The sequence below is a fragment of the Phoca vitulina genome, unplaced genomic scaffold (genome assembly GCF_004348235.1).
Source record: "Phoca vitulina isolate PV1807 unplaced genomic scaffold, GSC_HSeal_1.0 scaffold11, whole genome shotgun sequence".
Taxonomy (NCBI): Eukaryota; Metazoa; Chordata; class Mammalia; order Carnivora; family Phocidae; genus Phoca; species Phoca vitulina.
Window position 1 is genome coordinate 7,782,627 of NW_022589714.1, and position 17,336 is coordinate 7,799,962.

General features: G+C 38.1%; 1 protein-coding gene across 3 annotated transcripts in view; it reads left to right on the forward strand.

Annotated features, from left to right (window-relative positions):
- Window positions 1–17,336, forward strand: part of ME1 (malic enzyme 1) — a 198,499-nt gene that overhangs the window by 159,689 nt on the left and 21,474 nt on the right. For all 3 annotated transcript variants that reach the window (XM_032409359.1, XM_032409360.1, XM_032409361.1), the window contains exons 8-9: window positions 3,181–3,278; window positions 5,219–5,332. In XM_032409359.1, the coding sequence (XP_032265250.1) occupies window positions 3,181–3,278; window positions 5,219–5,332 (212 nt within the window). The remainder of the gene's footprint in view (window positions 1–3,180; window positions 3,279–5,218; window positions 5,333–17,336) is intronic.

A 17,336-nucleotide genomic window follows, 5' to 3' on the forward strand; every position in this document is an offset into this window, starting at 1 on the left:
ATTTATTTATTTATTTTGGTTTTTGCTTTTCTATTTTGTTAATTATAAAGGCAAATTTCCCCACCCAAACCCAGAAATCAGTGGTAAGAATAATAACATAGGAAAAACCCCTACACTATATCATAAAAACCTTCAAGCACGGGCGAGGTGTGTCCTGGGGGCAGGGAATGGACAGAGGCCCGGCCACCAAGGATCAGGCAGAGATATCGGGGCGTGGGGGCTGCCATCCCCTCAGCCTACCAGCCTCCTCTGGGTCTTCACCAGCAGGAACATGGCAAGCAAACTTCAGTGCAAGAGCTCGTAAACCATGGCACTGTTCTTGGAGCCCATGACCAGATACTGGTTGTCAGAAGACACATCACAACACAGGACGTCCGTAGGCTCCTCTACCTGAAACAGCCTTTGTAGAGAAGGTGTGGCTGTTCAGTGGATCGCCTCGTCCAGTGTGGTCACAAGATAGCTCCCATAGAAGGCAAACTTGAGGTTGTGGTGGTTGATGTATAAGGACTGCCTTAAACTTCTCCCTCCGGTGCTTGTGGAGAATTATGATATTGCTTGTTCTCAGGCCTATTAGCACCCACTCCTCACTGGGGCCGTGGGTAATGCTAAGATCTCATGCCGTAATTTGTGCTGCTGCAACCTCTGGTAGCTCCTCAGGTCCCAGAAATATAGTCTGGTGTCTTCACCTCCTGTCCAGAACTTATTGCCTGTGATGTCCACACAGCGGGACATTTTGTTTTTTAGATGCCACACATAAGTATTTGTCTTTCTCTGTCTGGCTTTCTTCGCTTAGCCTAATATCTTCTAGGTCCATACATGTTGTTGCAAATGGCAAGATCTCATTATGGCTGTGTAATACTCCATTGTGTGTGTGTGTGTGAGTGTGTGTGTACACACACCACACCTTCTTTATCCATTCACCTATCAGTGGACACTTGGGTTGCTTCCAAATCTTGGCTATTGTAAATAATGCTGCAGTAAATGTAGGGGTACATGTATCTTTTTGAATTAGTGTTTTCATTTGTTTGCAAATATATCCAATATGAGGTTAATATCCAAAATATGTAAAGAACTTATACAACTCAACACCAAAAAACAAATAATCTGATTAAAAATAGGCAGAGGACCTGAACAGACATTTTTTCAAAGAAGACATACGGATGGCGAACAGACACATGAAAAGATGCTCAACATCACTTGTCATCAGGGGAATGTAAATCAAAGCTACAATAAGATTATAAATACCTGTCAGAATGGCTAAAATAAAACAAGACAAGAAATAACAAGTGTTGGCAAGTATGTGAAGAAAAAGGAACCCTTGTACACTGTTGCTGGGAATGCAAATTGGTACAACCATTGTGGAAAACAGTATGGAGATTCCCCCCAAACCTAAAAATATAAATACCATATAATCCAATAATTCCATTGCTAGGTATTTCCCCAAAGAAAACAGGTTTTCATTTTAAATAATGTATAGAAGAGTAGCCTCTACTTAATGTATGACTTACCACAGTTCATACTTTATTATAATGGTGGCTCAAAATTGCAAGCATTTTATTTTCATGTTTTACATTGTTTCTAAATAAAAAACATGCGACACACAGGTCTTCAATAATTATCATTTATCGTGATCTTATTTATGACTACCAAATTCTACAAGAAAGAAACAAAGAACCAAAAGATTGAAAAGAACAAACATACTATACTGATGGTAAAATGTTTAATTCATCTTTGGTACTTGGCATATGTAACACTTCATCATTATGTCATTCATCAAACCTATTCTAAATCTATTTTTTTTAAATCAAATATGGGTGTTTAAAGTTTAACTAAGTTTTGCTACCTTGTGAGTGATTTGGAACCATTATAGGTAGAGTGTTATTTAGAGGAGTAAAATGTAGATACAGCTGGAAAGTACTGCAGGAGGGTCCAAAGTTTTATTTCAGACATGAGCCAATAAAGTAGTTGAGCTATGTAATTATGTTTAAAAGCAAGAAAACTGCTCTGTGATCCGTGAAAGCTTATATGTCAACGTAGTAAATGTAGAATTGGTGAAGTTTCTGTGACCCTGGGGCATGATGAAAACAACTCAGTCTTCATCCTAAATATATTTTACGTTAATTTTGTCTGGCACCTTCGGAATCCACCCATGATTATCATAGGTAGGAAGCCAATTAAAGGACGCATAACATCAGATTTTAATTGCTATTAACTATCAATTTTTCAGATTGAAGATTAAAAGATTAAATTCAAATGTATTGAAAACCTCATTACCACCACTACCATTATCAGCAGGCATTTACTGGGCACTTACTTTGTGTAGACGGGATCAGCAGTAGGTTTCAGAGTCCCTAGAGTAATTAGGTGGGAGAATCTAATAGCACTTAGTACTGTTTTATCTCACACAGTGCAACTATTTTACAGATGAGGGAACTGATATACAAAATAATTTCTCTAGGGGCGCCTGGGTGGCTCAGTCAGTTAAGAATCTGCCTTTGGGCTCAGATCATGATCCCAAGGTCTCCCTCTCCCTCTGCGCCTCCCCCAGCTTGTGCTCTGTCTCTCTCACTCTCTCTCAAATAAATGAATACAATCTTTAAAACAAAACAAAACAAAAAAACAAAATAATTTCTCTAAATTCATCCAGCTAGTAAACAGGTTGAGCTGGAGTCCACATAAGAATCCAAACCCCAGGGGCGCCTGGGTGGCTCAGATGGTTGAGTGTCTGCCTTTGGCTCAGGTCATGGTCCCAGGGTCCTGGGATCGAGCCCCGCATCGGGCTCCCTGCTCAGCGGGAAGCCTGCTTCTCCCTCTGCCTCTGCCTCTCTCTCTCTCTCTCTCTCTCTGACTCTCATGAATAAATAAATTTAAAAAAAACATTAAAAAAAAAAAAAAAGAATCCAAACCCCATGCTCTTATTCATTAAATCACCACATTAAGTCACAGAATCTTTTTGGGAAGTTATCAAGAATAGTAGTGAGTGACTATCCTAAAATATTGATGTCAGTAGCCTGAGAATTTCACCTCATCTATAAACATGGGGTCAGACAACCGCAGGTTCCCTTTCTGTACCAGTTACCCTGTTGTGTGATGAGCTCAAGATGTGAATAAAGATTGCAGGCTTTGGATTTGGCAGGATCTGTTTGAGGATCACTGCAGGTGATTTCTTACTTGTTTCAGGAACAGCGTCTGTAGCAGTGGCGGGCATCCTTGCGGCTCTTCGAATAACCAAGAACAAACTGTCTGATCAAACAGTACTCTTCCAAGGAGCTGGAGAGGTACCTGCCTTATACAATACTTTCTTTCCCTTAATGAACAGAGCTTATCTTAATTATTCATCAATTTGAAGTTTGAGGTATTCTTTCAATTTTTAGTATATTGCAGGCTATAGGTTTTATTGAAAGATTCCCCAGTTAAGTGTTGAGGCATATTCATTTGCCATAGGAGACTTAGTATAGAGGTATACTTTTCACAATCTTAAATTTCTGGAGATTATCAAATGGTGGCGTGGGTTTTTGTTTTTCATATTTTGCGGGAACAAAAAATTTACATTGTGTGATTATGTAAAAAAGCCTTTAAGTATTTAAGCTATTATATCTGATGCTTTTAGTATCCTCCAGTGGCACATATGAGTTTTCTTAATTTGACTCACGAGTCAGTGCGCACTTATATAACTATATACAAGTTTTTAAAAGAAAAATATTTGAATTGGAGACTTATCATGATTTATAACTGTTCACATGCAAAAGAACCAAAACATTTACAGTTGCTGGAAGGAGATGGCAGCAAGACAAAAGTGGGCTGTTTTCTTTTCTCTTTTGCTATGAGTTAATCATTTGAAAGAAGAAAACTAGACTCCAATGATAATTCACCCCCAAAATAGAAATTAAAATGTCAATTGAGTTTTTTTCTTGTGAGAAAACTGCCCAAATCTGTTCAGAATTATAGAATGTAATGAATGGAGAAATACTTTGTGGCTATATATATTTTAAGAAGCTTTAAATTTTCAAATTGAATATGATTGGGGCGCCTGGGTGGCTCAGTCGTTAAGCGTCTGCCTTTGGCTCAGGTCATGGTCCCAGGGTCCTGGGATGGAGCCCCGCATCGGGCTCCCTGCTCCGCGGGAAGCCTGCTTCTTCCTCTCCCGATCCCCCGGCTGTGTTCCCTCCTTCACTGTGTCTCTCTATGTCAAATAAATAAATAAAATCTTTAAAAATAAACAAATTGAATATGATTAAGTGTATTACACTGGTAGAAATTGTGTATATAGTGTTGGTTTTGATTTTACTTGTTCTTAAAATGAAAAAAGCTGAAACTTAAATGCCAAGATGTAAACATGTCAGAGTATTCAGAATATAAATCACAAGTTCATTTTCACATCAAAATAAAAATCAAGGCTAAATTACATCTTATTAAAATTTGAGTTTTTTATTTGTGTGGCTGTTACATGCTGTATTTAATTTTAGTCAACTTCTTTGAGTTCAAATTCTTTGAATTTCCAAAGGGTTTTTGATGAATGGTACAGGCCAGTTCTTAATACTCAGCAGGGCAGAGGTATTCATGGTTGGATGATTCAAAACTGGCACTTGTTTGTCCCTGAAAAGGTTTTGGACATTCACAGATTATCACAAAATTTATCAAATACCAAAGAAGTTGATTCCTTTAATCTTGCAAGAGATTTCACAGTACTTTCTTTGTCCAAATTAATAGAGTAAATAAATGCTTGGGGACAGAGATTTTATGTGTTTTATTCTATTGTCTAATTGGTTAGGTTCCCATCCAAATGACCAGGCTTCATTCTTCAAATTCAATTAGAGGAGCTGGGGCCCAACAATAAACAATACAGTCCAATAAGCAAGGCTGACCAGGTCATTCTTTTAAGTTCAGTATTTCCTCGTTGGAGCAAACCTTAATTGCATTAACAGGATTAAAGATGATGACAATCAAGGATATCACTGGTTTATCTGTAGCTATAGAACAAGCCACATAATGGTGGTTCTGTTGTGATGAGAAGAGTAAATACTTGTCCTTTAGCTTACCCCAAATGTGACAAAAATACTTGGCTCCCAGTATAAAGGAATGAATATAACTGTTTCGGTCAGTAGATCCATTCTCTTCCATCTTATTAACACAGATAAAATGGAGTGAAGCATAACTCTTGGTAAGTTATTATGTGGAACAACTTTTTAAAGTTTTGTTTTCATAACGCCCTTCACAGGCTGCCTTAGGGATTGCACACCTGATTGTTATGGCCATGAGTAAAGAAGGTTTACCAAAAGAGAAAGCCATGAAAAAGATATGGTTGGTCGACTCAAAAGGATTAATAGTTAAGGTAAGAATTTGTCATTTTCAACTGAATAAAAATTAATATGCCATTCTGGATGCCCATCTCAAAGATTACTACTACTTCCACTCGTCCTAACCCCCAACACTGTGTTAAATGCATAGCCATGTCGTACAATAATACGGATACTCTCCTGAAAAAGAAGACTGGCTCAGCTACAGAATTGGCCCGTGAAGTACGGAGGCCCCTTCCAACTCTGTGGGTTGTCAGTGCACTTGCATTAGTCTCCAGAGGAGGCAGTTCGATGCTGATACAGCTGAACACCTAGGCATAACGCCTTTTATTAAGGGCTGTCTGTCAAACTGCACCCTAAGGAAAACAAACAACAGATGATGAAATAGCTGCTCTTTAGCCTGCTACTTTCTCTCGACTAAATTCTTGAGGATTTGAATGGGAATTCTGAGAAGCTCTTTAATAAATGGGCTGTTTCAATGTTAACTACAAGGTTGTTTCCTTAGCTCTAATAGAGATAACAGGAACTACTTCGTAGGTTATTGTGAGAACCAAATAAGACTAGGTAGGTTGACCATGTTGCTACATAGTTACAAGGCATTAATATCACTTCTACCATCTGTGCACATTAAGCACTCTTCCTTAAACCGACAGAAAAAAATACTTGTAAATTTCCTTTCTACATGAAGATGAATTTTTAAAATAACCAGTGATAAGCACAGACTTCAGGAATGTAATATAGAAGCAAATGTGAAGGTGTACAAACTTTCTGGAAAACTAGCTTATGTGTATCCAAAGCCTTAAAAATTTTATGTTTCTGGGACGGCTGAGTGGCTCAGTCGGTTAAGCATCTGCCTTCAGCTCAGGTAATGATCTCAGGGTCCTGGGATTGAGTCCCGCATTGGGCTCCTTGCTCAGCAGGGAGCCTGCTTCTCCCTCTGCCTGCCACTCCCCCTGTTTGTGCTCTCTCTCTCTGACAAATAAATAAAAATCTTTAAAAAAAATAAATAAAAAATAAAATTTTATGCTTCTGATCCAATAGTTTCCATTGTAAGAATATATCTTACAGGCTAGAGATGTACACAGTCTTTTATGTTTTTTTTCTTTTTTTAAGTTTTTATTTAAATTCTAGTTAGTTAACATACAGTGTAATATTAGTTCCAGGTGTACAATGTAGTGATTTGACACTTACATACACCTGGTGCTCATCACTAGTGCCCTCCTGGATCCCCATCACCTATTTCACCCATCCCCCACCCACCTCCTCTCTGGTAACCATCGGTGTGTTCTCTATATTTAGAGTCTCTCTCTTGGTTTGCCTCTCTCTCTCTCTTTTTTCCCTTTGCTCATTTGTTTTGTTTCTTAAGTTCCACACATGAGTGAAATCATATGGTATTTGTCTTTCTCTGACTTACGTATTTCACTTAGCATAATACTCTAGCTCCATCCATGTTGTTGCAAATGGCAAGATTTCATTCTTTTTTATGGCTGAGTAATATTCCATTATGCATACATACATATAAGAGGAGTAGGGTAGAGTACAGGCAGGAATCTAGCAGGACTCCTTGGGTGTCTGGGTAAATGATGTGGCCATTAGTGTAGGAAAGGAATAACGAACAGACCAAGTTTAGGAGAAAGATAATGCAATCCAGTTTGGATATAGCAAGTTTAAGGTACCTTTGCACATCTCATCCAGATATATATATGAATACACACACACACACACACACACACACATACACGGATGCCACATCTTTTTTTATCCATTCATCAGTCAGTGGACAGTTGGGCTGTTTCCGTAATTTGGCTATTGTAGATAATGCTTCTGTAAACATCAGGGTGTATGTATGTATTCCTTCAAATTAGTATTTTTGTATTCTTTGGCTAAATACCTAGTAGTGCAATTGCTGGATCATAGGGTAGTTCTATTTTTAACTTTTTGAGGAACCTCCATACTGTTTTCCAGAGTGGCTCCACCAGTCTGCATTCCCACCAATACTGCAAGAGTGTCCCATTTTCTCCACATCCTCGCCAACACCTGTTGTTTCTTGTGTTGTTGACTTTAGCCATTCTGACAGGTGTGAGGTGATATCTCATTGTAGTTTTGATTTGCATTTCCCTGGGGATGAGTGATATTGAGCATCTTTTCATGTGTCTGTAGGCCCATCTGTATGTCTTCTTTGAAAAAATGCCTATTCATGTCTTCTGCCCATTTTTTAAATTGAATTATTCATTTTTGGGGTATTGAGTTTTATAAATTTTTTTATGTATTTTGGATACTAACCCTTTATCAGATATGCCATTTGCAAACATTTTCTCCCATTTTATTGCCTTTTAGTTTCATTGTTTATTTCCTTTGCTGTGCAGAAGCTTTTTATTTTGATGTAGTCCTAATAGTTCATTATTGCTTTTGTTTCCCTTGCCTCAGGAGACGTATCTAATACGAGGTTGCTATAGCCAATGTCAGAGAAGTTACTACCCATGTTCTCCCTTAGGATTTTAATGGTTTCCTGTCTCACATTTAGGTCTGTAATCCATTTTGAATTTATTTTTGTGTATAGTATAAGGAAGTGGTCCAGTTTCATTCTTTTGCATGTTGCTGTCCAGTTTTCCCAACACTATTTATTGAAGAGACTCTTTTTCGCATTGGATATTCTTTCCTGCTTTGTCGGAGATTGACAACAAACTATTCGGTTCCAATGATCTATGTGTCTGTTTTTGTGCCACAGTGTTTTATGTTTAAGGATGTTATCACAGCATTACTTAGAATAGTGATATGTTTTATTATACAGCCATTATAATAGTAATATGCTGTCTTCTGCTGTCTTAGCTGAAGAAAAAAAAAAGTAATGTGTTTACCTAAATAAAGGATGATTGTGAAATAATTGTGGAGTAGCCAGATGAATAGAATATACAGTCTTACGGGTTTTTTTTAAAGAACAATAAATAACATTAAAGGATTAGCAATATAATGTTAGATGAAAAAAGGAAAAGACCATGTTATATGTTACTATTTTATTTTAAAAATTGAGTTGCATTGCTGCCTGGGTGACTCAGTTAGTTAAGTAGCTGACTCGACTCAGTTAGTTAAGTAGCTGACTCTCGATTTCGGCTTGGGTCATGATCTCTGGGCCATGGGATTGAGCCCTGTGTAGAGCTCCGTGCTCAGCGGGAGTCTGCTTCAGGTTCTCTCTCTCCCTCTCCTTCTGCCCCTTCCCCACCCCTGCTTGCATGCATGCACGCTGTCTCTCAAATAAATAAATAAATCTAAAAAACTTTGAGTTGCATATAAAATTACAGAAGTAAATGTATAAAATATGTATTAGCTTAAAACTTATATTATTTTTAATGCCTTTCTGTATATTCCAAATTCTTCTTAGCAGTTGTGTTCTTTTAGAGCTATAAAAAATTTTTTTAATTAATACAGACAGATTTTGCCTTAAAGAGTGTATGCCTAACTCTTTGTGGCAAATGAGTATCTATAAGGAAGTAAAACAAGACAGGAAGTACTTTTACAATACCTCCTGAGAACCAAATAATAATCATCTTATTAATTGTATTAACTTGAAATGTAATTTTTTATAATATATAAGAAAGCATAAAGTTTAAAGTTTTTTGGCTTAAAAACTGCTATGGCTTTCAAGAATCAGCATAAATAGAAAAAGTTGTACATTGTGGCCACTCATATTATGGTCATGAAATGAGATTTACTGAATGAAATTGCCCCTGGGTCAGGCATTATACTAGACTCTGGGACTCAGTAAATCCCTTGATCTCAGGAGGCTCACAGACTAGTGGGAAAAACTCAAACAAGCCGAAAGTTATGTCTCTATATGAACATGTTATAGAAATAGGTCCTGGGCACTGGGTGGCTCAGTTGGTTAAGCGACTACCTTCGGCTCAGGTCATGATCCTGGAGTCCCGGGATCGAGTCGGGCATTGGGCTCCCTGCTCAGTGGGGAGTTTGCTTCTCCCTCAGACCCTCCCCCCTCTCATGTGTTCTCTCTCTCTCTCTCTCATTCTCTCTCTCTCAAATAAAAAAATCTTTTTTTTTTTTTTTAAAGATTTTATTTATTTATTTGAGAGAGAGAGAATGAGAGAGAACACATGAGAGGGGATAAGGCCAGAGGGCAAAGCAGACTCCCTGCCGAGCAGGGAGCCCGATGCGGGACTCGATCCAGGGACTCCAGGATCATGACCTGAGCCGAAGGCAGTCACTTAACCAACTGAGCCACCCAGGCGCCCCTCAAATAAAAAAAATCTTAAGAAAAGAAAAGAAATATGTCCTTAGTGCCATGGGTGCCCTGGAAATGATGTTCCCAGCTGCACTGACGAGAATAATAAGAATGCCGAGGAGGGTTGCTAGAAAAGGTGTCTCTTCACTTCAGTTTGAAAGGAAGAGTTAGGAGTTTATCTTGAGTCTCCATGGACATCTGAAATATCTCCTATCTGAAAGTGAGACAGGGAAGTATAATGGAAAGTTCACTAGATCTTGGCTGAACCTGCGGATCATGTCTTTCATCTCTGTGTCTTCAAAGCTCTACATAGTGTCTAGCACATAATTGACAGTAAATATTTTGTTAATACATGAATTGATTGATGAACGGTCTTCCAGGCAGAAGAACAGCATTTGCAAAAGGAAATATTTCACTATAAGAGGTATTTAGGGATTAGATTTGAAAGGAAGCAGAAGGCTCTTCTAAATCCTGACAATGAGCAATTGAAGAAACTTATACAGAGGAGGTTTGTGTCTTGTCAATCTAGGCATTGTGGAGGATGGATTGAAATGAGGTGTAACTGAGTAAAGGAAACTGGTTACAAAGCTGTTGTAGTAATACAGATAAAAATTAATTGATGCCTGAAATAAAGCAGTGATTATGGGGGGTGAGTGAAAGACATTGATTCAGTAGATGTTTAGCAAATAGGATTGGCATGCTTAGTAACCACTAAATATGGAAGGAGGAGTAGGGTAGAGTACAGGCAGGAATCTAGCAGGGCTTCTTGGGTGTCTGGAAAATGATGTGACCATTACTGTTGAAAAGGAATAACGAACAGACCAAGTTTAAGACAAAGATAACGCGATCCAGTTTGGACATAGCAAGTTTAAGGTACCTTTGCACATCTCATGGAGAGGTCCCCTTGGCAATCAGAGGTACAAGACTGATGCTCAGGATAAGGGTCTGGGCTCCTGGAGATAGAGATTTCGGGAATATCTGCATGTAAAAAGTTGGAGCCATGGAAAAAGCTATACAAATTGCATTGTATTTAGGGATGTAATACATGTAAATATCTTAAAAAGTGAAAGTCTGTGACTATGGATTTCTTTTGTGATTTCTAATGACATTTTTATGTGAAATCTTTATAAAAATATACAGATTTTAGCATCTCAAATAATTTTAGTGTAGACTTACTGAACTGAGACTCCAAATTCCATGGATTACAATACTTGGAATAACTGTGAAGTTTGTTGCCTAGACCTAATCAGTCATTCTTACCTCATGTCTTTTACTTGCCAAAATAAAGAACTGCATATATTCTGCTTGCCAAGATAAAGTTACATTTTAAAACGTTGTTATATATTTAACAGCTTGTGCACTATTTAATATAAAAGAAACATGAAGCTTCAATTAACCACTTTTTTTTTCAAGTTTTTAAAAAGTCAAAATTATGTTGATTTTTGTTGCGGAACTAATAAGTCTGAGGATAACTAGTAAATTAATATAATCTTGCTTTCAAATTTTCATGACTTTTTGTTTGTTGTTCTTTATCCTTCGTACTTTCACAACCTCTCCTGAGAACCAGTAAGAATCATTTTATTAACTTCACTAACTTGTCATGTAATTGTTTATAATACAGAAAAATATACCAAACTCCTTCACTTTTTAAAGACATAAAACCAAAAACTAAAAAGTATACTGTGTGGTTGCCTAGTTTATGGAATTCCATCATCATCAGACCAGATGATAATTATTCTGACAGTGAAATGGCATTGGTATCCGCAAGGAGGGCCCTGTCTATAGATGCAGAGAGAGGCCCGATTCATCTCTGATGAACTAATGACCTGACAGCAGAACTGGGCCAGTGCCATGGGGCAAAATGTCCAAGCAGGCGTGGATTCCAAGAGAAGGCAAACAAAAGCACTTGTGGAAGAGGTCTTCTAGTGCCTGTGTGTGGGAAGGAATAAATATTTATCAGAAACAATCCATAGTTAATTTTTTATACCTATTCTGGGTCATGAAGTGCTAACCCCAAATCTTGATGGTCTTTGCCACCTATCCTCTCCACCCGTACCAGAACATCTGTGCTTTTGAAAAAGGTGGTAATTCAGTATGGCTAGGCGTATCTTTTGTCCTCTCCTAAGAATCAGCACAAAATAAGGGGATAGGGGAGATTGAGGAAATAATAACACTCAAAAGAAATTCTCAGCTATCCGTGATACATTTGGTATAATTAAAGACTCTTAAAAAAAAGAGAAACACACAGGATTTGGGATTTCTTCGATAAGAAATGCCTATGTGCACTTTGCCAAAGGAAGGCAAAAAGCATTTCAGTAAGGGATCCTGGAAGCGGGAATGAACAGAAAAGAAGTCTTCTATATCCATATCCAACTGATAGGAGTAGTGTAAAGAATGTGGATTCCCAATTAGACTTTGCAAGAAGTAGGAAAATGAGCCATTGGTGCAGAAAACCGAACGTCTTCATGAGGGTGTGGGCATTCGCCTTAATGTTGCCGATATAGAGGTCACATTCCAGTGGTTTATTCATCTAAACCAGATCTTCAGATAGACTTTGAAAATGGTATAGAAATTACCAGAGAGACCTTTATTTTTGTCTTTTGATTATTCTGTTTTTGGCAAGTAGAGGCTTTCGGTAGTGCTAGTATTCCATTTCATGATTCCTGGCCTTCCTAAATCTCCAGCAAGAATCAATCCTTTGGGGGAGAGGCTGTGGGTAATCTATGTTTCTTACTGGGTGGATGTCTTCTGGTCAAGATCTGGCTTCGGTTGGCTGGGAGCTACCCATGCTGTTGCTGGGATTCAGAAAGTAAAGTGTTCATGCTGAAAGCATACATCTTTGCCTTTCATACAATATGTATCCATTTTCTTTGTGATTTGCTTCTCATTCCAGGAAATATAGGGGATTTAAACCACATTAAATATTTTTCATTATATTTAAAGTTGTCAGTCAAAAAAAGCAGTACTAGAAATCTGTGATTAATAATTTGTTATTATGAAACTTCTCTTCTTTAGTAAAAGAAAAATCATTTTATATGTTTTTGAAAACATACCACGTATCTTTTTAAAATGCATCTAGTAGAAATCTGATAAATTGTTTGGTGCAGTGTTTCTCAAACTGGTAATCATCCTAGTCACCTGGGAGACTTTAAAAAAAATATGCCCAGATTCCAGAGCCTCCTCCTGGACTTGAATTAGAATATCTGAAAGCAGGGCTCAGGAATCTCTTTCCTGAGGTGAGTCTGGTGCTCAGTTAGCTTTGGAAAGTTCAGATCTGGCTCACTTTCGTCACACTGTCATCCTCACTAATCCAGACTGTTTCAATAGATGGAGAAGTCAACATCCATGGAAGTCTCAAAGGACATGCCCTAGGTCATGAGTAAAGGGAAGAGCCTGGGGACTGTGATCCTGAGCCTTAGTCCCATATTCTGTCTCCAGCATTTGTAGATGGCATTTTCTGTGTCTCACTCGGGAGCTTTTATTTACTTTTCTGAATATCATGAGTAGTTATCAGGAGTAACATAAATTTATTTGCTGTTGGCTATTAGAATGCATTCTGCTACTAGTGATTTATTCATGTCCCTAGCCAACAAAATTTATCACAAATTAATTGTATATTGACAGCAATCAATTGTGTGGACAACATTGTAAAATACATTTAAAATTTTATTTTTTTGAAGATTTTATTTATTTGACAGAATTGGGGGGGGGAGTACAAGCTGGGGGAGGGGCAGAGGGAGAGGGAGAAGCAGGCTCCCGCTGAGCAAGGAGCCAATGTGGGGCTCGATCCCAGGACCCTGGGATCATGACCTGAGCCAAAGGCAAACTCTTAACCAACTGAGCCATCCAGATGCCCCTACCTTTAAAATTTTTTTAAATTTATAGTTTTGGATAATCGGAGACACAGCTCTCAGGAAAATACTTTGAATTATTGACTTAAGAATGGGAATCATGTCCGTCACTTTCAGATTACTCAGTGTCTTCTAAACTCAGTTTACATCATGGATTTGCAGGTCCACATTCAATATAAATAGACAAGACCCCCTTCTTTTGTTTGCATTTTGCAGCAGCACAGTTCATGTTGTACCAGGTTGAATTCAGTTATTTCAGCTGCTAAAAAAAATCATTTCTAAGACTTTTATGCTAGTTTTATTTTCTCATGTGGGAGGCTATTTCTTGCCTGGTGATCTAATGAAAATGAACAGATTTCCATTTTTATGGAGATCGTATGTGAATTTATTTTAAACTTACCAGAAGCAGTTTGGTTGTATTTGCCTTGCCATGTAGTTTGTCAGCAGTTGAATGGTCAAAAACTGGTTGTTTTCTCAGACTGGGAACACCAGATGCTTTCAGCAAGCCTTCACTGTGAGGTCCTTATTCTTCTACTTCATGCTTTGGGCCAAGGCTGTTTTTCCATGGATTGTGTGGAATCTTACTGTTTGACGAGCCTAACCACTTAAAAAAATAAATAAAGCAGTGGCGTATTTTCCTCTTTTTTAGTATTTCCTATTCCTATTCTATTGATAATTCTGAAAATCTTAAAAATGTTCTTTTCTCTCACCATCCTTTCTGTGGGGTTTCTCCTTTCTACTTAATGTAAATCCCAAGGAAAGACTGATTATATTTTACTATTATTAAAGAAGAAAACATGATACTAGAATGCAGTAATACAACATTTAAAGCCAGATCTAGGAAGTGTGGTCTTCCTTGACCATATGCAACATTGGTTTATTCCTTTGATGGAGTGCAGTTTTCAGTTCTGTGGTATATAAAGGGGAACAAGAGCATCTGAGAGTTCAGTTGAGCCACTAACCCATGATAGGGAAGAGAAATGGGTTCAAGTAGGAAAGTAGATTAAAAACATTGGGGTTCCTCACCTGGGAAAGGAGACAGTGTGATTCAGTATCTGTTTTCAAATACACAAAATATTATTTTTTTAAAAGATTTTACTTATTTATTTGAGAGAGAGAGAGGGAGAAGAGAGAGTGCAAGCGGGGAAGGGGGGGAAGGAGCAAAGGGAAAGGGATGAGCAGACTCCATGCTGAGTGCCGGAGTTCATTGATGGGCTTGATCACGAGATCTGAGATCATGACCAAAGCTGAAACCAAGAGTCAGATGCTAAACCGACTGAGCCACCCAGGCACCACCCCCAACACAAAAGATTATTTAAGGGCAATGATACAAAATTGAACAAAAAGAAATTGTATTAAATTGCAGTAAGCAGGAATTTGGGAATAAAAAACAATTGTTTAAGTATAGAGAAATGATAGAATTTACATTGCCTTGAATCTTTAAAAATGTATAGACAATTTCTTGGTTTTAATGTTTTGGTCATTGGCCTTCCCAGAAGAAAAGGGTTTGTCAAGGCAATTTCCTTCTGACTGTGTGTGCTATTTTCAGATATGAAATGAAGAGACTACTAGCCTAAAGGTATGGGTTGGTTAGATTTTAAGTTAAATTGCTATACAAGGAGACCCCAAAATATGGTAACTTAAACAAGTTAAAATTTATTTCTTTGTCACCTAATAGTATAGAGGTAGGCAGAAGAGAGGCATCTGTGCATCCATCTGTCCCGGGGTACAAAGAAGCTTTCCAGTTCTCACTGTCCCAGCCAGCTGGGGGGAGAGTGTGGGGGCTGGCCGGAGCATGGTGGGGGAGGTGGCTGTGTCCGAAGTTACACACATCACTTCCACTCCATCCTCTTGACCAGAGATAGTCTCATGCCACTTGACGTGCAACGAGTCTAAGAAACAGTCTCCACCTGGGTAGCAATGTGGTTGGCCAAAACTGGAAAATCTTAGTATTAAAAAGGAGTAAATGAAAAAAGTTTTTTTTTTTTTTAAAAGGAGAGATTATACACCTAAAAATCTAAGATTTCATATTGTATTTTCACAATAATATAATTTAAAAAAACCCAGGAGAACACGAGGTTTCTGGGTGGCTCAATCAGAATAGCATGCAACTCTTGATCTTGGGGTCATGAGTTTGAGCCCCACACTGGGTAGAGATTACAAAAATAAAACTTAAAAAAAAAGAATTAAAAAAGGAGAGCATGAATATTGGTGGACAATTAGGATTCTCTACCATAGCATGAAAAGGGTTTCAGGATTTGGACATAAAATTAATATGACATTTTCAAGGGGTGCCTGGCTGGCTCAGTCAGTGGAACATGTGACTTTTGATCTTGGGGTTGTAAGTTTGAGCCCCACATTGGATGTAGAGATTACTTAAAAATAAAATCTTTAAAAAAATGTAATATGACATTTTCAGATACGATAGTAAATTTATTGAATTATATTTGCATAATACTTAATACTTTGTCAGGTGGAAAATCAAAAAGACCAGTAGGCAAACCCTGTGATACGTTGTCTTCTCTAAGAGTTATCCATTTTCTCAGCAGCTCTCGAGACTACATAACATTGTGCTGAGGTGACTCTAGCCGGTTTGGAGTAGTTTGAATAATTATCCTGGGATCTTTTTCTCTGTTTGAGAACATAGCACACATTAAAGTTCCCTTGTCCATAAAAACATTCTGAAGTGCAAATCTTTAAACCTTAGAAGAACTAGACACATGGGACACTTGGGTGGCTCAGTGCATTAAGCTTAGTCTGCCTTCAGCTTAGGTCATGATCCCAGGACCTTGGGATGGAACCCCACGTTGGGCTCCCTGCTCAGCGGGAGCCTGCTTCTCCCTCTCCCCCTTGCTCATGTGCTCTTTCTTGCTCTCTCTCTCTCTCTCTCTCAAATAAATAAATAAAAAGCACTACCACAAGCTTCGGGAAGAGCCATATGGCCACTACTTCGTGATGTGCATTTTCTCCCTCAAGATCCTATGAAGGTTCCTCAGCTTGGTGATTGCTGTGTTGAAAGTAGAAACTCTGGCTGCAAGATCTAGTTTAACCCTTTAGCCTCAAGTGTGCAGGAACCATGCCAAAAGCAATTTGGAGTTCTGTAGTGTTTGCCATATAGAGCCTCAGGTAGACGTTAGTCTAATTTCTTGCCTTTATACTTGAAATAGAGTATATGCATTTCTGGGAAAGAGCAACAAGCCAAAACTATGCCGTGTTTAGTTTAGAATGCTGGAAGCTCAAAGTTATTATTCCCAGGAAATATGTCTCCCCAAGCTGCAGCTTTATTTAGTACCTGTCCTAGAAATTTCATTGTTGTGAGAACAAAAATAGTCATGAATTTTAGCTTATATGACTTCCAGAAATAGTTCAGAAATAATTTAAATACTGTAACTCTCAAATGGTTCCAAGTTCTTATTCCTATCCAGGACCAGAATTTTTCCTACTTTTCCAATAATGCAAGATTATTATTATTTTTTTTTTTTTTGCCAAATAACTAAGCAGTAATAAGAGCATTGAGGTAGCAGATAGATTGCAAAAGCTTTCCTTTCATTAAATCATTTCAGGAAAGGGAACCTCTTATTCCCAAAGCAACAGATAAGAACAATGAGTAAAAAAAAATGATGGGATGTATAATCAAAATTAAAATTATCCCCTGTATCACTCAGCTATTGCTGGGTTATCAAAAGCCACAAAATCTCAGTGACATACAACAATAATAATTTATTTCTCACACCCCTGAGGGCTAGGTAGAGTAGCTCTGATGATGTTGGCTGGGTGGCTCTAAGTCATAGGTTGGGTCCAGGTCTTTTTCACAAGGTTCTCATCCTCGTTGGACCAGCCGGCTAGCCAGGTGATGCACTTTTAAAGCACAATGGCAAAGGCACAAGAGAATAAGCAGAAACACCAGTTATTCTTAAGGCCTAAGCTTGGAACTGGCACACTCTCATTTCAGCA